Raw genomic sequence first — 24,955 nt, forward strand, 5'->3', positions numbered from 1 at the left:
GTGCACCTTTTACTGATTGTGATCATACACACATTTCAAAGCAGACACTCCAGTAACAACAAATCTCTTCCAGTGGAAACCACCAAAGGAAATGCTTTCTTCCTTGGCATGGCTACCAGAACCAGAGTTGAACTGCTGGGACCATTATGTGTTATAACTGTTAATGGAGGGAAGGAATATGCACATTATGGCTTGGAGAACCAGTGTAGTAAAGTCATCAGGTAGTGGCCAGTAGCAGCAAAGCGCTCATTTATGTCAGGGAGAGGCATAAGTAAACAATGCTCTAAGCAGCAGTTTCACAGTTTTCTGGAACAGTTGCTTCTGTTTTTAAAATACTCAAGCATGATCTACTGCCTGAGTGGAGTTACTCTTTATGCATATTACTGTTGATCTCCTTCTTGCTTCAAGTGTTCCCTTAACTGAGAAAGAAAGGCAGCCAGGAACAGGTAGATGGACTCAAGTGATTCAAAACTGAAGTAACACTGAAGACTGATACCACTGCAAACAACACAAAGAGAGAGAAAATGATCGTAAAAACCTATTATCTGCTCTCAATAACACTACTGAGATTTTCAAACCACTTGGTTCTACCTATGTAGAGGCCTTAGCACCAAGAAACACAAGCCCACCTCTCAGTAAATACTCAGTGGTATTTTCCATGAGGTTTTTCCTTTGAAATGCATTTTGTTACCAACAACAAAGAGGGCACACGTGCACTAAACAACTCGGCCAAGGCAACGTGAGACATTCAGAACTGGAAGTCAGGAATAAACATGCTGGGTATCATATAGTATTTCCCAGCTACAGGCGTACTACTACATATTTCCAGGCATACTGGAGAGACTTAAACAAAAACTCAGCAGCCTTCTGAAGAAGCACAAGATTCATGCACGTGGTCTGCTCCCATTGCAAATGTACTCCTTGGATCTGCTGGAGGAGTTGGCTACACAAGCACTCCCTAACCTATTTCAGTCAAAATAAGCTTGTTAGCAGAGACCTGCTATTTAAACTGTCTACGTTAAAACACCTCATCTTAACTGAGAGCAGGTTTGTAGTTTTGCTGACAGATCCTGCAGGGCAGCAACCTGCAGCAGCCAGGCAAAGGCTGCATGGTATTCTTTTCCATCAATACAGCCAGATCAAGAAGAGGACACCTCAGCAACTCACACTGGCTGATACCAATACTACTGCTGTTAGCAGTCACCACAGAGGGAGCTGTAAGAGGACAAATCCATTAAATATTCTTGTACAGTGCTAAATTAAAACTGGTCAGTGGTCTGCAGGAAAAATACTGAGATTTTGCCTTGTAACCTCCTATAACCCCTGCATGGTTGTCCAATAACCCTCCCTTGCTAATGAGCATTATCTTTTTGAGATGAGCTGTTCTGCTAAACTTTCAGACAAATGTTACCTTCCTGGCAAACTGGGGTGATTCCCATGGAGGACCCCGAGGATTGCTAAGGAAGATGGATGTGCTTTGCCTGGAGAAGAATGGCGGGTTATCCACCAGCCTTCCACTACCTAAAGGGAGGTAACAGCAACAGGCTGTAGCAAGCAAAGCCCTGGACATTAAAAGGAAGACATTCAAAACATGAGTGGACAAATATCCAAGCAAAACGAACTGGTTGTGAAGTAATCCTCCTCTGAAGAGGCAGCTGCTGCAGACCTCTAGAGGTCCATCCTATATTGAAGATTTCTTTGAATTTCTATCTTAAGATTGTGTTGGTCCATTCTTTCATTGGTACCTAACAAGGGATTTACGACCTGAGGAAAAGACTCCACAAATACATGGTAAGGACAATGAACTCTGTATCTTCAGAAACAGCATTAAGCTGGGTTAGGCCAATTGCTGCTGATTTGTGAAAACACATGGCAGAAGAAAGGCAAAACCCAGTACCCTCTACTACAGCAAGTGAGCAGGTTAACCATCACAGCACTTCAGGAGGGCTGAGCAGACTTCATCCCTATCAGCTGACACTCAAATTGCGTAACTCAGAAGCCCAAGTCACAGACTGTTCCACTAGGGATTCCTCCTTGGCTCACTGTTTAGCTGCCAATAATCTTCCAGAAAAATACCTCAAACTAAAGGGGGGAGGGAGCTTTCCATTATTCTTCTCCATACAGTAGACTCAATCAAAGTGGATACATTTGAATGTAGCATATAAACAATATAAATCCCCTAGTAAATTGTGGCAAAACAGAACTGCTAGCTTCACTTGGTCCTTCAGCATACCGTACTTTCCACATAACGTTCCTTCACTCAAAGCCATGATTCTGCTATTCCTTTTCCTGAGTTTGTTAACAAACAATGAAAATAACATCAATTCACCTATATTTCCCTTTCTACAAATAATAACAAAAAAAAATCTTATTTTTTTCATCCTATTTCTGAGAGTTTTTTACTTTCCTGTCATATTAAGAATGTTATCAGCGTGGAGCGTATGATGTGAGAAATCCCTCCCATCCTCATGCACGGATGCATCCCATTTGTAAATTTATCTAACAACCACCAACGCTTTCTATAACTTTCACTATAATAATTGGCTAAACATCTAAGAACCTATTACATGCTGAGTAAAGTACCTTCTACTTCCAACAGTTTAAAATGTATTCTCTTTTAAATACCATTAGGTCTTCTATGGTGAGAATTTTTCTCCTTTGTGAAAGGAAAAGACTATTAGACTTTAGCACTCACTATTAGCTAAACACCTCCGTGATACCACTCGCTTTCTCTATTTTCAGGTAGCTCACAATAGCCTGTATTACATCTAATAATAGTACACTCGCAAATATACTATTTGCATCTTCTCATCTAGGAAGAGCAATTTGGGCTCATGCCTGGAAAAACCATATGCAACCTCCTGCTACAAAATAAAATTAAAACGTGAAAAAAAGTCAACGTTTCCTACCACAGCCCAAACTCTGAGATGCACCATTGACAGCCTATTCCTCGATCGAGGGGTTAGAGCTCCCTCTAGCACTCTCCAAACAGAACAGCCAGAGATGGCAAGCTGTGACCATCTGATCTCACTCAAAGCAGTCTTGGGTAGTGCTGTTCGTAATTTTTACTTGATTTTCTCTTTTTGTCACATGCATAGTTAGGAACACATCCACTAGTTTATCTGAAATTCAAGAGAAACAAGTGTCGTTAGAAATTCCCCCTATAACTGATTAAAAATACTCAGATTGCTATAATTAACTGATCTCTGTCTTAAAATGTAATTTAGGACAAGCTGAAGGATTATCATGTCAGCTTGTGTACAATGTGAAATGGAGCAAGAAACTAAATGAAAAAGTTGTTGAAAATTTTCAATTTTCCTGTCATAAAAAAGTCTTACTACTACCTCACCCCCTTCTGGCTGACAAACATCCCAATGCAGCTGACTGCAGTTGTGAATTACGTGTTTCTATTTCACATTAAATATTGAGTAATGCTGCTTAAGTAAAACTAAAAAGGTGCAACACTGCTGAGTTCTGCACAATGCTGAACACAAAGAAACATCTCACAACAGAAAGAGTGTCAGGCCTATTCAATCACAGGTTATTACTTATTAATTCCTGATAAACTGAAAGCTGGAAGTACAAATGTAAAAATGAGAAAGGGAAATGGGAGCCGAGTCTTTCGAGTTTTTCTCCTAACTCTCCCACTCCATTCCTGTGCTGCCATAGGCAAGTCACTCCACTTCACAAATCTATCAGTTAAACAGATGTGTCCCAACACACTTCACACAAAGACAAAGTACTGCTTAATGCTGGGAATGAAGCCTCTGCATCAAAGGTGCTCATTGAGGGCAACATCACAAAATAACACCACACCACACAAGAGTAAACTTCCTCTCAAGTGTTAGCAAATAAATCTGTCGTGTCTCACTTCACCAACTGGAAAAAATGCATCAGGTTGTTTCCACAGCCTTCCAAAGCAGAACCAAAAAGTCAAGTGTGTTATGAAAATATTTCACCTTGAGTTTTCTCAAACTGAGACACCCAGATACCACTCCAAAATCAATACAGACATGGCAACAACTCACCTCCCGAAGGTAAGTGCCCTAGGGAGGATATGCTTTGGGTAAGTTTCTTTACTCATCACAGCAATTCTGACGTGTAGCCACCGGGGGACTTCAGAACATCGCCTGGGTTTAGAAGTTTGTGATTTTAATACTTGTATGTGACAGAGATGAGGAAATACAGTAGGATGTGCTACACTACCCACAGCTACGTTTTTATGCCTCTGACAAGTCCAATAAGAAAGACTAGAAGTAACTAGACCCGAGCAGATGACAGAAGCACCTGACCAAAACTTCCCAACATCGCCTGCCCATGTCCCTCGGTCCCATCTGACAGCTGTCCTTGCCATTTTGGGCCCGAACTCTGTACACAGTCCTGCTGCTGCACCCAAATCCTGACACACAGACCTCCCTTCTGCACTACAAATGGCATCCAAGGCCATTCCTTTTATCCCCTTAAGAGGACTTGGAGAAAAGCACTGGCAACAACTTCTCTCTCCCCACACCTCCTGCATGAGGCAGAAGAGGATTATAGTGTGACACCTGACCTGTCCAGCAGCACTGAAAGGACATCTCAAGTGAAAGCAAGGTCTCTGCAGTTGCAGATCTGTTGGTGGAGCTGGTGACCTTCAGCAGGGTGTCTCTTTGGCTGACACCACAATCCATCTGTTCTCACCTCATCTCCACAGAACTGTGGCTTAGGTCTGAACGAGACAGGTGAAAGGCAATGCTGACCACCCTGCAGAAAGACAGCAGCAGCAATTCCCACCAATAAGGGACCAGGTACTGAAACTTCTGAGATCTGCGAACACTTCTGTATATTAGCAGCAATGTATCTCCCTTCCTTCTAGGAAAACAGCTTGCAGCTGTTTTTGTGTCTTTGTTACTTCAAGCCTACGTAACTTGATGTGATCCTTGGTGCTCTCTTAGGAGATAAAGGCAGGCAACAGCTAGGGCAAAACATAGCCCTTCTTATGCAAAGTACGCACTGGCTTCACTTCTCGGTGCAATCTGAGACCTCAAATTGTAGGCAGATGTTCTGTAAAACCCACTAGAAGCAGGTACCTGGCAGTGCAGCTTACCTGGGAGTAATGAATTCAATATTGACTTTGCTGTGAGCAGAAGGCTGGACCTCCTGAGGTCCTTTCCAACCTAAGTGACTCTGTATTTCTAACCTCACTATCAAAGTTCATATACACTTGACGGGCTTTTGAACAGTTACAACTGTCTGATGTTGATGTATATAATTTATCATAAGCAAAATCTGGAACTCTTTTTAAAAGATGCTGTATAGAGGATTATTTCTTAATAAGACTTTCCAGCTCTAGGGTTCAAAAGACCAGGTTCTTCAAGAGTACTGCAGATATACTTTCCCACTGGCTTTACAAGCAGTATTCATCTGTTCAGACAGCCAATACTGACTTTCAATAACATCTGTCCAGCTATTTAAAAATTTTTAAAAACTGTCCATTTTTAAATGATGCATGTGTTCTCTAGGAACTTCAACTGATACTCTCCTCAAATAAATAAATTCCAAACATATCTTCACTTATGATCTGAACCAGTTTCAAAACTCAGGTCTTACAATTAATTAACTGCCCGTGAAGCCTAATCATCTGCAGTCTTCTAAAACAAACTTTGAAATACTCCCATTACAAACCACCTCAGAACTATTTGGGATTACAAATTATGATCCAGAATAGGGCTGACAGGTCTAAACCAACATGGCAGGAGAACAACCCGATTCAGCTTTGTAGTTCACACATTTTTGTAAAATACAGTGACTTGAAAGAAAACAACAAATGCACATAATTGCCATTAATTAAGAACATTTTTATTACCTACAATCAAAGACCTATAAGGAAGGTTTACTTGTCAGAGAGGGAGCTTTCTTTGCTGAGAAATTACAAGTCTTAGTTAATTAACCATCTAATTTTTTGTAGTATAGTTGTTAAGTAGTTTTCACTTTTATTTTCTTCTAAATGAATGTTAATCTAAACACAAAAGCAGTTATTTAAAGTGAGGGTGGTGAGGTCAGAAAAAAACAATGCTGTAATATTTTAGTCATGTCTTAACTGAATTCTCAGTTTCTTCTCACTGTCACAAAGGTTTCATTGTGCGTTGAGAAGCAATTTGAGTTGAGAAGGAGTTTTTCAGACTTTTAATATTAAGAGAAGACAGTTGAATCTGAACCTGTGCACACACATTTAGGATAGACCTATTGTATTTCACAAATTCAGGGCATCATGAAGGCAAGTTTGCCTGTTGGGCACAGGACTCAAACAGCCTGGTTACACAAGTTGAGCAGGTAAGGACTACTCGCCTGTCCAGATTCATTATTATGGTAAAACAAGTAATTGCAGCCACTTAAAATACTATTTTCAGGACTGTGAGTGCAACTGCTTTGCTGCTCATTTATGATTTTCCTCAACAGTAAGGTTCAGCAGTGTATACAGTGACTACTGCTGTCTCGCTGTAAGCTGCAGCCTCAACAAAGCCATCGGTTACAAGCAACAAGGGACTGCCTGCCTGCCTTGCTGAAGTTATCTTAGGTATGAGCTTCCACAGGCAGACTAATTCAAATCTATTTTTGTAAATTACAGATTGTGTTAAATATACATGAAGGAAAATATGGAACAGTTGCTTTTACTGCACAACATGAGTTATTTCCCATTACAAATTCCCTCCGAGAAAACGATAAATTTTAAAATCTGCCAATTAGTGGCAGTGACTACTGGTAATTCTGTATTCCAGTCAAGCAGTAGTTTTTGCTGAGTACTGCACAGGGCAGAACAATATTCCAGGAAAATCAAGGACCACGATACCTGACAATAACAAGTTGGAGGACGCTGTGCTTTGTCCAAGTTTTCTCTTTTAGAAGGATACAGGCTGTGTCACTGCATCAGCCAGAAGGGTTAACTATTTACATGTGTGTAAGACTGTCAATACCTGAAGTACCGTTCAGAGCAATAATTTGACAACTTTTGAAACTGAGAGAGAGTGATCAGAAAAGTAAACACAAATTCTTCCTAGAAAACTAAGTCCTCAACCACAAATGCTCAAATATCCTTTCGCTTCCATTTCTTAAATCACACCACTCCCTGAGGACCATTCAATTTGTGCTAATAAAACAAGGTGGGTATAACAGCTCTCTAAAACTGTAGGTGGATAACAAAAGGAAGAAACAAAGAACTGGCACTACAATCTCTCCATGAATAAGCTAGCTTGGAAACTCTAGCAGGGGATTCAGTCATTAAAAAACTGAGTTCTAGAAAAATCTTCTGATGGAAACAGTGGAAAAAAGGACTGCAGATTTGACCTTGATTGTAAGATGAAACTTTTTAAGTTCACTTAAGGGACAAAGTATCTACAAGACAAGAAGCTGGAATCTGTGACCTGCAAGGTCCCAAAAGGTGGAATTGTGAAGGTTGGAAAACACCTCCAAGATCATCAAATCTATCTGTTAGCATTGCCAAGTCCAACACTAAACTAAGTGTCACATATACAAACCTTTAAAATGCCTCCAGGTCTGAGATTCAGCTTCCCTGGGCAGCTTGTTCCAATGCTCCATAAACCTTTCAGTGAAAAAAGTTTTCAAAAGTCAGTCTAAACCTACCCTGCACAACTTGAGGCCATTTCCTCTTGTCCTGTCGCTTGTTACCTGTGAGAAGAGGCTGATCCTCACCTTGCTACTCCCTCCTTTCAGGCAGTTCTAGAGATGATAAGGTCTCCCCTGAGCCTCCTTTTCTCCAGGCTAAGCACCCTCAGCTCCCTCAGCCACTCCTCATACAACCTGTGCTCCACACCTTCACCAGCTCCACTGACCTTCTCTGGACTCACTCCAGCACCTCAATATTCTTCTTGCAGTGAGGGAACAAAAACTGAACATGGGATTTGAGGTGCAGGTTCACCAGTGCCGAGTACAGGGGGATGAGCAGTGTCCAGGTCCTGCTGGCCACACTACTTCTGATACAAGTCAGGATACCACTGGCCTTCTTGGCCACCTGGGCAACTGCTGGCTCATGATCAGTTGCTGTACCCACAGGTCCTTTTCCACTGGGCAGTTTTCAGCCATGCTGTCCCAGCCTCCAGTACTGTGTGGGGTTGTTGTGATCCAAATGCAGGATGCAGCACTTCGCTTTCCTGAATCTCATACAGTTGGCGTCAGTACATTGATCCAGCCTGTTCAGATCCCTCTGCAAAGCCTTCCTACCCTCAAGCAGACCAACACTCCACCCAATTAAGTGTCATCTGTAAATTTACTGAGGGTACACTTGATCCCCTTGTCCATATTGTCAATAAAGATACTAAATGGAACTGGCCCCAATACTGAGCCTGGGGGAGCACCACTGCTAACTGGCGACCAGCTGCATTTGACTCCATCCACCACACTCTTTGGGCTTGGCCCGTTTCTCCAGGAGAATGCTGCAGGACCTGACATCAAAGCCTCTGCTGAAGTCTAGGCAGACACATTCAAAGCCCTTCCCTTATCACAGATCAGGTTGGACAAGCAGGACTTGCCTCTCATAAGCCCATGCTGACTGAGCCTGATCACCTGTTTGTCCCGTATCTGCCATGTGATGGTACTGAAGATGATCTATTCCATGACCTTCCCCAGCAGCAAGGTCAGGCTGATGTGCCTGTAGCTCCCTGGGTCCTCCTTCCAGCCCTTCTTGTGTAACAAGGCTGGCAATGTCTTGCTCTGCAAGAGTCATTCAACGCTTCACAGCTCAGAGCATACCTGAAAAGGCACAGATGCAAAATTGCTGATTGTTAACTAAGCAGACTGACTTTGAATGAGTAGAGAACACTGATGGGACTGTGGACTCCACTTTGCTAATACACAAAGATGGGGCTTCATTCTTCTGTCATGGATGACTGGAAGAGCTGTCAATTTTCAGTCTGCCATGTGCCCAGTGAGCTTGAGCCAATATGAGATTTGTGAAATGTACAACCTACACCTTTCCACCATGTGCCGAACTGCTGAGTTGCACATGACATGCAGGAACACTGCTTATTCTGGTGAGGTTTTATCCATTGATCTTGCCCCCAGGAAACTCCCAGGTAACTTCAGATTGCCCTGAGGCCATATTCACTGTGCTTGTCACTGGTTTCACAGCATATCCCTCATGTTGTATGATGTATTTATAATACACGGGAACAGAGAATATCTCTTTTCATACCCTCACTGGCCCCAGGTAAACTCTCACAGGATCTGGGACAAAGCTTTTAAATTCTTCATTCATGTGATATCTGGAAGTCAGATGAAGATCCAGATGTGAGTAATGCAAGTGACCTTAAGAGTCCCTGATATGGAGACACTTTTGCTGGAGGAGTTGCCTTCAGGTCACTTGCTGGGAAGATCAGGCTGAGATCTGCTGGGCAGCAAGATGTTCTAACTATGAACTCCATTTTCTCCAGGGACAATTGTCTATTGTTTCCACAATTAGAAGAAAAGTTACATGGTTGTGAAATTTCAATATTGTTATTGTTTTTACCCAGTTAAATGAGTATAGACTGTAGTGGCTATCTGAAAACCCCTGGGATTGCAAAGAGCAAAAACTCAGGTGCCAGTTGGATCCCAATATGAATCCAAATCAACTCTTACGACCATCAGGATCAAAACTTGTCCTGCCAGTTGACAGTGATTCACTTTGAGAGAAAAGAGATAGAGGCAAGTGTCTGACCTCCACACAGACTATTTATGTTGAGTCCCTTGAGGTCCCACATAAGATGAAAAGTTCTTTAGTGTAGTATCAGGAAACTCTGACAGAAAATGTGTCTCCACCTGAGGACAGGATTTGAAGCATGTTGATCTGGTTTTTCATATTAGAAGGGATTCCACCTGTCAGTACCTGATCCAAAGAAGTTACTATGGTAGTGAGTGCCCAGAAATAAAGGTAATTACATATTTGGAAGTAAACTGAGGGCAAGACATCAGGCTGTCCTGTGAGAACTGCTTTACTCTTAAAGATGAAGCATTACTGTAGGATATGAGACTGCAGACTCAACAGTGCTGCTCCCATTTCCCAACTGATAACTTATCTATGCAATGTATAAATTCACATTTCTCTGACCCCACCTTCATGGGAACTACAGGATATATTTCAGGAACTACTACTTTAAAACGCATTAATTTCATTAGCATAGCTAAGGTTTTATAATTTCTTTAGAGACAAATTACATGCTGGAACAGTTTATAAGTAACTGTTTAGCTAACAAAAAACCCTTAATAAGTAAACTTAAACAACTATTTCTCTTAAAATAAATGTTATCCTTGTGTTTTGAAGTTATTAACAAAAGGAGTTTAATGTACTTACAGTTTATGAAACAGATACTGTTTCACCACTCATACTGCTTTTATGAGAAGGGACAGTTAAAATCAAGGGAAAATTTTGAATCTCAAATTTTAAAGTTATTTCACCTATAATAAATACCACTATATGTAAAAGAGTATAAAGAAGAGGATTACTAATACAGCTACAAAAAACATACAAAACTTTTTGATATATGAAATTTGCTATTACTTTTCAACATGCAAGTCAGGCTAAATTGAGTTTGAAAATATTAATTCAGTTTAACACCGTCTTTATAGAAAATTTAAAAAAGAGAAATTTAAAAAATGTTGCTGATATTCTATCAACAGCTAGTAGACAGTTTGCTAGCCCTCAGAGAGTAAAGAAAGAATTATAACTGGATGAACTAAAATATGGACCTGACCAAGAAATCCAACACTGATAAAAACATACACTTGCAAAACCCAGCCAGGAGCTAGAATGAAATTATTTTATTAGGTTAAAAAAGAATTAATGTTGGCTCTATATTCATATTAACATATACATAAACATTAACAATCCCAAGGCTGCCTATTAATTCACAAGTGGCATATTTACAGTATTTATGATATTATACCCCATGTTGGGACATCCCATTACAGAGTCACGGTGGTAAGCTCCATACTTAAGGTGGATTCTGCAACACATTGCATCTTTCCAGTTATTCCCCTGCAGTATGATTACTTTGGGGCAAAAAATTTACCACTTGGTTTCCACCCACACGGGAATCTCTCTGGAAACTGACAAACTGATTTAAGCAGCTGTGGAATAATTTACTGGGTCTTGAGTTTTATTAAAGGAGAACAAAAGGCTTTGAGAGCTTTTGGTGTTTTATGCCACAAGAAGGATGTTTGGCTTAGTAACTGTCCACATTCTCTGAGATTTTCCTCTTGTCCACAAGGATCGTATTTGACCGCCATTTGAATGCAACCACTGATAAGCGCATCTTTCCCAAGATGCATGCCTAACACAGCCCTTTAAAAATGTAAGTGGTCCTGGGAAGAGAGAAGATGCCACAACAACAGAGCCCAAATCAACATTAGGAGTATATAAACAAAAATAGTGTTTAAACACAAAACACGCTTCAACTGATACCATGTTTCCAGATTCCCAAAAGTCTAATGAGGAAATGTTAAGCAGCATTATCCTTTTTACGGATGAAAGAACTGAGACAGAAGAGCAGAATATGGCAAAGACAAAACTCAGAATCTGAGGTAATAATTCCTAATCTAATATTTTTTCTGTGAGTCTCATCGCTTACTATAAATAAACTATTTCCTCCCTAAATTTCAGTTGCTGAAGTAACTTTTGAACTTCTCTGCAAAAAAAGGGATGCTGAGAGTCCAGCACTAACCCCGAGAAACACTAGAAGGATTAATTAAGGTTTGTGAAGCACTGAAAATGCAGGGTAAACCCCCAGGAGGAAGTCTGTATTTCCATATTGTGACCAGGACTTGAAAGGCATGCAATAAATACAGCCTGGGGCACAGAACAAGTAATATGAATAAAATAAAATATTGAACAGCTGTTTGTTAAGTGAATACTGTTCATCCCACACACCAAATTTTATTTCTGCCTTAGGCTGCAGGGAGTGGGAGGCTGAAATAAAATGTTACTTTGAAGGGTTAAATAGTGACAATGTTATAAAAAATTGGAACTGCTTCTTACAAATGAAAATATTAAAGACAACCTTTACAAGCAGAACTGCAAGCCCCGCTCATTATAATATTAGAAATACAACTGGTTAGATAGTACAAATAGTTTATGGTTTACCAGGTTCACTATGTGAAGACGCAGTGTCTTTCAGCCTATAAAAACTACGTGGACACCACCAAACTCATACAAAGCCCTCATTATTTAAAGAGGGGTGAGAAGGAGAAAGATTACATCGCTCTTACAAAACCAGGACCATTCCAAATACTACAGTAAGCAAAGGTGGCGAGATCTGCCTGGAACTAAACCCCAAAGGAGCCAACCTCACCCACGGCAGCTCTCCTCCCCAGCACATCGCTACCTACGTAAAGCAGGCAACACCAAGTTGCCGGTGGGTGTGAGCTCACAACTCACACAAACAGCCTGTACACCTTGCTGGGTGCAAAATGACAAGAGTTTACTTGCTTTTCAGCATCAGAAAGCGGAATACCTAGAAGTACAGAGAGCCGGTGTCCTGACTGCAAAAATGAAAGCAGCACAGCCGCTGTGCCCAGAGTGACGGAGCCTCACTCTTACACCACTACAACTTCTTCAGGAATTACAGGGAAGGTGAAAAGAGCTGTCGGAAAACAACAATACAGAGAGCAAGGAAGGAAGAACAGGAATCGTGGTAATCAGAAGTAGCTGCATTCCCACTGCAACCATAAATATTATTTTCTAACATTTCTTATTTACCTTTCCAGAAATTGCTCCATAATATTATTTTTTCCCCCACAATATTTTCTCCCTTTACAAAAATCAAGATTTTCCTAAGACTGGTACTCAGAACTGACAGCCATTAACTCCAGTGTCTGTTTTTAGAATGTGCTTGAGAAAACTGTGATTTTCTCAAACCACGAGGAAAGAAAAATCAATTCAATGTTAGCACTTACTGCAGTCAAATATTTTTAATTATAATTTCTTGTTGTTAAACGAATGAACAGAAATACTGGCAAAACAACACATTGGGAAAAAACCAACAAAAAGGAGCATTAGGAAATCAACCCAGTATTTGATGTCTCCTTTTTTTTTTGCTGCTGAAAGCCACATGGCACACACAGTATTTTTAACTGAGGAGTCTCGTTTCAAATATATGCTGAGGAATCTTATTTCAAACATATTCTAAATAAGGAGAGGAGTATTAAAACAAGCAGTCCCTTACTCTAATTTTATCCATCTCCCTCCTCTTCTTTCCTTGATGCAGTGAAACTTCAACACCAAACCCTGTCTCTCTCTCTCTTCTTTTTTGTAAACAGTGATCAACATTTTCCTAAATGACCCCCGAAACGACCTACTTCGAAACTACTCATTAGTAACAGCCATGTTTGCAATATTAACCTGGATGTGGCTGTTTATTAAGATCTTTTAAGGGGGTTAGAATGAAGACACACTGCCGGTGTACAGGGAGCACAGAAGGGGTAATTTAAAACCCATGTTTTTCCTCCCCCTCACCGAAAACATGCCCAACACTGTGCAGCTGTGCTGCCAGCTTCATCACTCCCTCCATCTCCACTCTTGCTAATTAAAAGGTTGATCACAGAACAATGCTCTTCTCATTAATTTCAGCTTTCTGATTGGGCAGGATTCCCACTCGCTCCGCCTGATCTTTTCCACACTGCTGAAGTTAATGTGACAGGAGCCCGAAGATGGATTACCCGCTGCCATATTGCCCATCACCTCCAATCAGCAGCTATCGGGGTAAACTGATTGTTCTAATTTGCTCTCATTATTTTTACAATATCAGGAGAAAATAACGCACACAGCTCACTGTCAAAGCCGTGAAAATCAGCCATTAGTTAAACCCAGACACTGAGTGGCTTTATTAGAAGCACTGCAGTTTATTGATTCAGCTTCGGTAAACTAAGATAATACCTGTCCTCTTTAAACACACTTTTTAAGGTGCACTTACGTAGCAAGAAAATATTTATTAGGATACTTTTGGAAATGCTCGCTGTCTCAGCCCGTTATTTTGATACGCTGGCAGACAACAAAGATTAAGAACAATGGAAGCTTGACTTCCACATAAAGAAGGGCAAAATATGCAGCATTATCCACACGGCAGCCTGCGTGCACGTCTCAGCTGCTCTTCTCCAGTTTAAATAAAAATCATCTCAGGACTAATATGGCAGGTGAATATGTAAATACACCCCATAATCACACAAAATGCAGTACTACCATAAAGGCAGACATGGTACAGGCATGATTGTATGAGCTATATGTACACGGTCAGCGATTTAGTATTGGGTTTTGTTTTCTGGGTTTTTAGCTAAGCAAAAGAACCTGCATAGCCCAGCATCAAAACACAGGTTCTGAAAGCAGAAGGTCCCAGTAAGAAAAACAGTTTTATATGGCTGGGAACTATTTTTTACACTATGTAAAGGCATTATGCTGCCACAACTTGGGAACAGGATCAGAAATGTCACTCCACGCTAAAGCCTCACAGGATCCCAGAGCTAAGAAATGAATAAAGTATTGTTAGCAGTATGAACTCAGGCATTTTTGCACCAAGCAGCATTTAGAAAACACTGAAAATTCTGGACCTCTGACTGTCTCTATGTTGTATATAAAGGGATCTATATTATTTTGCTTGCTGCCTATCTGCATCTCAGCAAAGGGAAATGCTAAATAATGGGATTAACAGAAATATGATACCTTAAATCTTGCTAAACATAAACCCTTAACTGGTGTCTACGATGCTCTAACTGGCAACGTACTCCAAGAGTGACAGGCAGAGCACAGCAGACTGATTTTACTTTTAAATAATATCTAAATTAGATTAGTTCTTTGTGTAGATCTGCATGAACCAGAGGGGACATTCATCATTGTGCCAAAAAAGTTAAATTCACTGGGGTACGCTCAAAGTGAATGGTTCTAGACCTACGTTTTATCTCTCAGACGCATCATCAAGATGCTGTGCCAATATGCATGAAGCCAGCTAGGGGCTGCAAGAAAGACAACGGGAGAGTAACTGGATAGTAGAAAAGGTTTAATTTTTTCCTTTGTAGATTATGAATTGCTTGGGATCTGGATCTGTGGTTTCTCTGTCTTGTAAGCACATAGCATCCCTTTCAAGACTCGAGCTTCTTCTTTAATATTTAAATGGCTTAAATATAAAGAAGGGTTATTCTCCTCCCTCCCCCTCCAAACCAGATGTAATCCTAGTTCCCCCTCCTCTCCCTGATGTAATTAAAAACGCTAGAATTTTCATTACTGCTTTTTAATATTTTTAAATCCTCATCAACTAGAGTCTTGCATTCGGAGTTTGATTTTTCCTCCCTCTAGAAAAGCCACCTCCTAGCTTTGTTTGGTATCTCTTTTGACCCTTGCTAATGGTGTTCTCCTAGAGGGGCGTGCCATGATTTTCCCCTTAAAATTCCTGCACTGAAAGACTGCACCACACCACACTCCACAAAACGTGCTGATGGCACAAATTACAAGCCCCCAGCCGAACACTCCAGCCCCCACCATTCGGGCAGATTTATGTGGGCTCTTGCCGACGTTATTACAAGTCAGAGTTTATTGGGAAATTGTTACATTATGCGGAGTGTCTAACAAATTGCTTATGCTGCTATAATTGGATTACAACAGCCGCTTGCTCCCACCGGTAAGATTAGGCAAGTAGGACTCCTGCCGATCTCTGAGCGTTAGCAGTAATTTTATTTGCCTTGCCTCTCTCTTTCCTAACAACATGCCTCTTTCCCTGCCAGCTGTCTGCTGAAAAGGCACAGGCTTGTTCCTTGGCCCTAACAATGCAATTACAGCCCTGCAGATCGCACTGTTTGTGCATTAAGTACAGAGCCAAAACGAGGCGAATTGATCGTTTGACTTTTGGAGGAGCCATGTGATCTCTGCGTGCGGGTGATCCGGCATGCACCAGTGGGCAGTGCTGCAGTGCGCGCCTCACCACGAACCCGCTCCGCGCTACCTCCCCTCCCCTGCCCGCTCCCAGCGGCAAAGATGCCGGAGCCCACCCCGTGTTAACCCCCATCAGGCGACAAAAACAGCCTCATTTTTGGGTGCTTCCTTGCTAGGCTGAACTCGGAACTCGCTCTGCCTTCTGAAATGTGATACTTGGCCACATCAGTGGTTCCCTGCAGTGGGCTACACAAGGAAATGGTTATTACAGCATTTCATACCACAAGCTTTAGCACAAGAATTGGACATATTTTCCAACAACTTCTTCAATTCTTGTATTTGAAAAATACTAAAAATACATCTAATGTCATGTATTCTGTACCATCTGAGGGTGCCATCACTGCAGGTGACTACTTAAAAAGCAATGCTTCCCTTCGTGTCTGCCACCATTCATCACCAAAGTCACCAATGACTTGGATTCCAAACTGTTTCGCATTTCCAGCATAAAGGATCCTAAAGTACTCTGCAAATGCAAGTCCAATTTGGTTGTAACACTTATCCTAGTAAACACTCCTTACAAGCTCAATGTGATGGATCATGAACGAAGACCTCAAGGCTGTAATTCTTTATGCAGAGTATCCATCACCAAACCAGCAAACACACAGCAAGGACCTACAGCATGTGATACTGTCCATAACATATCATCGGGGAATTTTGACTAAGGATGCCAGGTCAAGTTCTAAATTTTAAAATACTTCTATTACGTCTTCACTGCCTGTACACTGAGAGAATTCCAGGATAATTCTATTTAGAAGAGACCCCTGGAGTCCTCTAGCTCAGCCTCCTGCTCAAAGCAGGGTGCATTATGAGGTCAGATCAGGTAGCTCACGGCTTCATTTAGCCTGGTCCTGAAAACCTCCAAGGATGGAGACTGCAGAGCCTCCACAAGCAACCTGCTCCAGTTTGACTGCCATCACCACAAGAAAACTCTTCCTTGAAACCTCTCAAACCTGAGACGGAGCTTCTAACATCTGTGGGGGGACCTCCCAGTATTTATTGAACTCAATCTGAAATGTAATGCAATTTGCTTTATCAAGATTCCAAAACATGGGGTCCAAAAAGTAAAAACATTTCCATCAAGGTGACCAAACTTTAAGAACGATTCTTCATATCAAGATTTTGCCTATCCCATGCCTGACCACCCTTACTGCAGAGCTTGGAGAACTGATCTCCATAATATGCTTAAGAGATCCTCAGCTACAAAGCAATGTGTGAGCTAGCTTTTATATTGCTATTTCTTCAAAGTCTCTGTTGCATTTAAAAAAACCCCTAGTGTAGTTCTTTTTTAATTTGTGGTTTCAGTGACATGCAAAGTCATTTTGGGTGGTAAGAGAAGCAGAAATGACAACCACTCCACAATGTTTGCGTAACTGAAGACTAAAGAAGCCTGTTTACACATAGTTTAACACTCAAAAGAAACTCTGAACAGCTGAAATGCCTTATAAATAGCTCAGACCCAGAGGAAGTGCAAACGTCTGCATTGTGAATTGTAGATCTTAATTACAGACAATGGCTGGTACAGCAAGTAGCACAGAAAAAAAAAAGTGAAACAGTTGCACTGTTCATGGTTGGCAATAATTCTTCAGGAAAATATTTACTATCAATCAGTTATGAGAAAAGGGACTCTGCGCTCATAAAACAGCACGTTGCTTCTCATACCAGGACCATTTTGCTTCAGCATAATCTGAATTTAAACAGCTTGTTTCCTGCGGATATAATTTTGGAAATAAATAAAAGAAGTCTATCAAAATCTGGAGAATGTGTATGGTGGGGTGGAGTGGGGGAGCAAGAATATCACATTTCTGTCTCCGTCATTTGCAAAGAGGTTATTAGACCAAGATGAAGCTAAGGCATAAAGATTGTCTTGACCTAAAAAAAGCTAGACAAACTAGCAATGAAGATAAAAGTAGTCATATTTGTGAAAGGAAGAACATCATTAGGTCAAAGCTTTTAGATAAACCACCGATGCCATTTTCTACTTTTGCTGTCTGAGCATTCACTTTCAAAGCACCTTCTGCATGTTAAGAACTCCCAGCAATGTCCCTGCAATGCCAGCCATTCACACAAGCCTCTTATTACAGAGAGAATACCTCCAACAGAAGGCTAAAATGACATGCTTACATCTCCAGCAGCCAGTGGCTGAGGCAGTGTTTACCCAGTTTGCAACAACCTCAAAAACTGCTGTCCCTCCCAGAGAAAGGAATATCCAAGACACAGCAGAGGATATTTTACAGAGGGATTTGGGGCTGGAAGCATGTCCACTGACAGTCCTTCTGCATCACTACACAGAAGCTTAATACTAAAAATTAAGCTAACATACTTCAAAAGGTCTAGAAAACTATGCATTATCTGAAGATATACTGACTCAGTGGTATATCACAGCAGAACTCTGAGCTGGCTGTGCTATTCAAGCAAAGTAAATGCAAACACACTCTCTGGAAAAAAAAGAGCCATCAATCTGTGACATAAAGGGACTTGAGAGTACAAGAGGGACACTCTTCAGATCAATTTGTCCTACTGCCAACTGGAACATCCAGCCTGGAACCCTAAATGCTTCTTTATTAAAGAGTGCCCGTGGCTTCTCCTTTAAATTCACATAAAAATTCCAGACTTAATGTTATTACTGTGCAGACTATGTTTGTTCTAAAAATTTGAAAGTAGTGATGCAGAAAGAACTGACAAAGGAAAGAAGATTTCAATTACCAGCTACTTCCACCACTCCTTGCTTTAGCTGAATCACCCTTGAGTGCAAAATGTGTAGCTATAGCTAAATAATAAGATGCACCTTTGAAAGGAAATTTCACATAGCATGCTTGAAGTGCCAAGGCCTACCCTGTGTTTCCAGAATTGAGAACAGCAGAGCTCTGTCCCACCTTTGGAAGTATGATGAACAGCAAAGATTCCCTAAAAGATGGAAAATGCTTAAAAGACCCTGGGAAGTCCCTTGGTTTGCTAGGACCTTATAAAGCAAGATCAGTTATCACACGTGAGTAGCAAGCAGTGGCCTGAAACACAAGTTGGACTTTTCAAGGGTGGTGTGCACAACTCTATTTTTCTTCTTCCAATTTTACTTAGATCAAGGTAGAGAACCTCTCCCAACTGCTGCTGCTGAGTTCAGAACTAAGCAGAAACTCAGGGATGCTGGATGCCATTTTGAAGGTGTCTTATCAGCGCTGTCTCTTGCAGGGATGCCACAGGGTGCCTGTCTGTGGAACAAGCAGGAAAGAATTCAACGTGCAAAATGAAACTGAGAACGCTCCTCTGTACAGGAGATACAGATGAACTGGAACCAATGGCAAGAGTTAATAAACAGTAAGACATTTAATGAATGGAGGAAATGGATATTGGCTGTAGGACTCTGAGATCAGTTATACGCCAATCTCTTGTTGGCAAAGAAAAGAGCACTTGGAATCAAAAGGGTATTTCCAGGATCCAGAGAAATGCAAAATCTAACAGAACTGGAAGCAAACAGCAAAACTCTGACCAAATACAGCCCGTATAATGAAAGAGTGAAAAGGTAAAACCTCTGTTTGAAACCAGGACTGTATATAATCCATCCAAGCGAAGACTCAGCCAAGGAGACTGAAGACACACCAGAGCATCCCTCACCACACCTCAGACAGAAAGTGTGAAGGTCACCACAGCTAGATTTCCTGGGTACAGAACAGAAGAGAAACTTGTTTGCACACCCAATCAAAAGAATCCTAGTGACATACCAGATGCCAGGGGACTTTTAACTATGTCCCTCTCTAATTGAGGATGAAGCACACACCAACACCATTATCTGCCTGAAGATACTGGCTTACAAAATATGGAACAAACAATAGGAACAGATGCTCATTTGGCCAGATTTCAATAAGCCTCATTAAAATCAAACACCCTGTCCTTGGAGCCTAGGTTCATGCAACATTTCTACCTTATTTAAGCACCTAGTACCAATTCCTAAGAAGTTGTCCACTTGTGGTTGCACACCAGTAGTATCATTAAAAGAAACCCTCTTGCAGAGCTTTTTGGTTTATAAAGAAGCAAAAAGGAGTTTTTATATATATGCCTGTGTGCGTACACACATATGCAAAAACACAATCAGAGACTGCATTTCCTTTTAAAAGATGTTAGCTTGAATATACATCACACTTGTTGATCACTCAAAGTCAATAGGCAAAAAGATGCCAAAAAATAACTCTGGTGCATGGGAGAGAAATGATCACACATGAAATCTGTGCACCACAATGTATAATTTTTAATTTAAGATCCCAGCTCTTCAGTCAAAACATGCACACACTTCAAACTATTTCTAATGCTCCTTATTTGCTTTTACCCAAACTTGTCCAAGTCCTATCAATGGAATTTCAGGGGACAAATACCAGGAAAGAAGGGCTAAGAACAAGACATAGAGATTCATCAGAATATTATATTCTAACTTTATTTTTAAATGTCTGAATAAAACTAGTTAATTCATAGGTTTGCAAAAGGCACTGAGCACCTGGCTGCAGAGGCAGCATGACACTCTACACAAAACCAAACAGACAAGGTTTACAAACCTGCTTGACTGATCCAAATACTGTGGCCTTATGCTGCTTTCCATACCCGAATATGTGTATCTGCTTTTTCCCCCTCTATTTTAGGAAGAATGCCAGTTGCTAGGTTGGTAGTTTATACTGGATGTCCTGTAGAGAAGCACTCGTTCACAAGAGAGTTTAACAAATGGACAGTGCTTCAGTCTGAGAAGGCACCTCAATATTGATATGTGTGGCCTCAAGGGAAACTGCATTTCATTCTTTGAACAAACTTTTAGAAATGTCAAGCACACAATCAGTAAATGCCATTAATACAGTCTTAAGAGAGCACATCTTTTCTGCAAGTAGGTGCAGAATCAGAAATTCCGTTTTCAGAAAAACCATTGTCTCTTGCAGACTGATTGACATATCTGACAAGCAAGTGATAATGCAAGACAGTGGCTCCCAGTCAGGGCTGATACTGCGCTGCAGAATCAGAAAAAGTAAATCATGCTTTCCAAAGTAACCGTTTTTGTGTTTCACTGCAAGTAAAAAAAAAAATAGAAATTGAACTGTTGCTCAATTATATGTTTGGAAGAGTGCTGTAGATAATGAAAACTGCAGCACCATCCAGTATTCACCTTCCTGACAAAACATTTTGAAGTCCAAGGCTATAAAATACATCAATCATGGAGGATAAAACTTGCTGTATGCATGTGGTAGGAGAAGGCCTCTAGACTCCCTAAATCCCATTTAAGTCCTTCACCTAGGGAACATTTAACAGCTGTGCCATTTGCCTATGCCATCACTGAACCATCTGCATTTAGATAGCTGGATTTATAAATGCTTCGACACTTCTGGAATTTGAAAGACAAGCTTTCTTAGAACCAACTTCATCTGGTTTGTAGATAGAAAGGCAAAAGAAAGGAGTACAACAGCCAGGAAAGCTAGTACTAGAAGAATTATATCCCCAGAAAAGTCCTTATGGTTTTTTAGAGAGTTATATATATTTCATATATACACACACGTATGTGCATGTATGGATGCATATATATATGTGTGTGTTTATATGTGGTTTTCCATCCCTATATATATGATGGCAGACTGTCCAAGACAGACAAATATTCCCCATACATGCTACTTCAAAAACACACATTTTTTTAATCTCCTGCATGATGTCTCAAATTCATCCTCAAAAGCATGAAAAAAGTCTTGCTGTTCCTGCCTTGAGCCGTACCCACACCTCTCACCACAAACTGCTGAAAACATAACATCGGGAGAGCTTATTAGTTAGGACACAAAGTTGTTGAAGTATGTGATTTTATTCAAAAGAGGCACCACTTAAATTAGCTGTACTTCTTGCACACCCTTGCTCCTTAGTGAGGCAATCAGGTCAGACAGGACACTGTAGAGCAGGTGGGGTTGAATGGGTTTCCTCCCATGGGCTTGCTGTGAGCTGCTTTACAGCCTCGCAACGATGCTCTATGATAAGACAACTCAGCCAGAGTTGCTCTGCTTGAAGAGTTTCACTTAGTCTGTATAATAAAAGCACCTTAGCAAGCAGTGTGTAAGACCAGTCATGTTAAGAACGGAAGTGCTGGTATTAAACTTTGTACCAGAACTGGTAGCTTCTCTCAGAAGTGCTTCTCCAGTGGAAGGTAACCGGCATGTCAAGCACAGTTTATGAGTGCTAAGCCAGCTGCAAGCACCATTACTAATTTCTATGGTAGCCAATACCCTGACAAGAGTCGAAAGTAATGGGACATCCAAATTTCACCAGCAAAACCCCAGCAAAGATTTAGCTGGGAAATTATCTTAAAGGTCAATATAAAAGCGGCCCCTGAAGGGACAAGGCACCTTTAACAACCAATCAAAGTATGAAAGAAATGGACTTCAAGAAGATCAAGGAATAATAACTGAAAGAGAAAACAGGCTTTTGAGTGGTCATGTTTGTGGTGACAGAGGAGCAACAAAATGCCAGCTGGCTTCAGGGACAGATGGCTGCATGCACTGATGTGTCCTGCATGCCCATTCTAAACTTCCTTTCAGTGGAAATACAAAGCTTACACAAGGCTAAACGCATCCTTCACAAAGCCTTTCCACACATCATCATGGTTCAAGTGTCCTCCATTCACAAACAGACCAACCTGTACATTGTTTTACTCTAGTTATGCTGTATTCTAAGAAAAGAGGGTGGCTAATGGCACCTCATCTTTTCCAATAACATCTACTTCAATTGTCAAGAAATTACCTTTCCATGACAGGCTAATAAATTCATTTTCTTACCCTTCTGACTGTAATATCTCCCTTGCCCCTTTCCTTTAAGTACAGTGTTCACTGTATTTTAATTGAAAAGTCTTTTTGCACCTCCCTTCTGGTAGCTAAGAAAGGGTACATGATATAAAGAGCTCTCATGCAGTATTTCTAATATGTATCTGGACATTTATCATTTGAAGTTGTCACAGCTAATTACATGGCCGGCATAGGTCATCCCACTGGAAAAGCCCATTACTTATATAGCAGAATGAACCCTTCAATCCTACATAGCTCCAGACTCAAGCAATCATTTCCAGCAGAGAGAAACAGCAAGTCTAAAAATCTCAACACTGAAGGACAAAAAAGCCTACCCAAAATACTTGCTCTTTGTTTAGATATTTTTGCTGAACTGTAATATTGAACAAGAACATTTTGTTGACTAACAATGAATGATTTGCTAAAAATCTCTCAAAACCAAAGCTGTTCTCTTACTTACTTTGGCCACACAATTTTCAGTCTTCATAGCCGTGCTTCCTAGACATACTGTTTCCTGGTTTAAGCACAGTCTGGCACAGCTGTTGTAGGTCTGCAGAAAGATTAAAATGGTTATGAATAGAAGAACACAATTTTCTTTCAGGCACCACATTTTTGGCACAGGAACCTACATTTACTCTACTACATTTCCTTTTTCTAAGACGTAAATGTTTCAAACCAAAATAAACTCGTTTATAGCAAAAATCTATGTTCAGGGCATACATGTCCTCTGAGAAGCTATGTGCAATTTACAGTACAGAAATACAAAGAAAAAGATTTTTCTTCTCTGTTCCTTTGAAAATGAATTTAAAAAAATTCCCATCTCAGTTTTCATTCTTTCACAAAATGCTGCATAATGGAACAACTAAAGCAAAGCGATTTCTGAAAACACAGTAGTTATCAGAGAGTACGTCAAATGTGAATAAACATCTGACTTGATCAGAATATAAAATGTAAAATACATGGGACAATGAAGGTTACAATCAGAAGGGAGCAAATGCAGACCACATTTCATTGTATTTACTGTTTTCAGTTATGTAAAGCTTTTTTTATTTTTTTAAAGTAGAATGTCTTTTTTCTTTAATGCTGTCCTGCCCAAGTGACCCTCAGTTGGGGCTGCAGACTTCAGAGACTTTGCAAAACACACCACCTGTAATCTCTCTCCCTTTTGAGGGAAGTGTATGAACAATACTTATGAGGTGGGCTTAAAATTATAATTTGGTTGATCTGGCTGTTTACACTAATATGCCTGAAGAACTCAGGAGCTTCTAATGGAGGCTTTCCTCCTCACTCCCAGCACCTCTGCATCTAAGAGCTTCAGTATGGGATTAATACACCTCCCACCATTTACAGAAAAATGCAAAAGTGGCGGCTCAAAAGCAAGCAACAACTTGGTTTGTTTCAAGAGTAGAAAGCAGACCACAGAGAAGATGTTGCCACCTCAAGCAGTTGCATGGAAAAACCCAAAAAAGATGCTGAGAGAGAATAAAATTAAACTTGTTACAAATACATTTTCAAGAGCACTAAGTAAAGCATACTAACACTCATGATATTTTTAAGATTGCCTTAATGGGAGGACTCACAAAGACTTGTAGTGAGCTGCCTGTCAGTTTTCTCCCCATAATACTCCCTGGCAATCTCTGGAGATGTTTTTTTCAGGGTTTGCTATGATTTCCATTCGCTTGATTCGAAATGACTACAACCCCAAACCTGCTGTAGGTTACAAAACCTGTGGACAACACTGGCATGATGAGGGCTCCTGAACTTCTCCCTCTGCCTCAAAGCTCCATCACCAGAGCCAGATTCCCTCAGTGCCAAGGACCAAAAATGATCTCCCTCTCTTGCCCCTCTGCCAGAGGCCTGACTGTGCAAAATGTCAGCAGCAACACAAAAACTGGCAGAGGAGCACATGGCCAAGGATGTCAGAGGCAAGAATGAGAAAAGATTAAAAGAGGTTTATGCTGAGCGACAAGGAGATGTGTCCACAAAGCCAGTGCTCCCAACAGCCCCCAGCTCAGGTAAGCACCAACTGATGGGGACTGAGTGTTCACAATCAGTTTACAACATTCACCTAAGTTCTTAGGATCCTCATGAAACATTCCTTACTACACACCATGGGAAATCTGTATACTGACTTAGGTGGATTTGTACTGGACCAGCACAGTATAAAGGTTCTTGGAGAAATTAAGGAAATCCTTTCCACCTTATCTATTTACAGAGCTCC

The 24,955-nt window shown here is 40.8% G+C and overlaps 1 protein-coding gene across 6 annotated transcripts in view; it reads right to left on the minus strand.

The window, feature by feature from the left end:
• The window catches only part of BTRC (beta-transducin repeat containing E3 ubiquitin protein ligase), a 120,079-nt gene that overhangs the window by 35,724 nt on the left and 59,400 nt on the right, over positions 1–24,955 (minus strand). For all 6 annotated transcript variants that reach the window (XM_040070782.2, XM_040070787.2, XM_040070783.2 and 3 more), the window contains one exon: positions 23,195–23,284. In XM_040070782.2, coding sequence (XP_039926716.1) covers positions 23,195–23,284 — 90 coding nt within the window. The remainder of the gene's footprint in view (positions 1–23,194; positions 23,285–24,955) is intronic.

The sequence above is a fragment of the Hirundo rustica genome, chromosome 8, assembly GCF_015227805.2.
Source record: "Hirundo rustica isolate bHirRus1 chromosome 8, bHirRus1.pri.v3, whole genome shotgun sequence".
Lineage (NCBI taxonomy): Eukaryota > Metazoa > Chordata > Aves > Passeriformes > Hirundinidae > Hirundo > Hirundo rustica.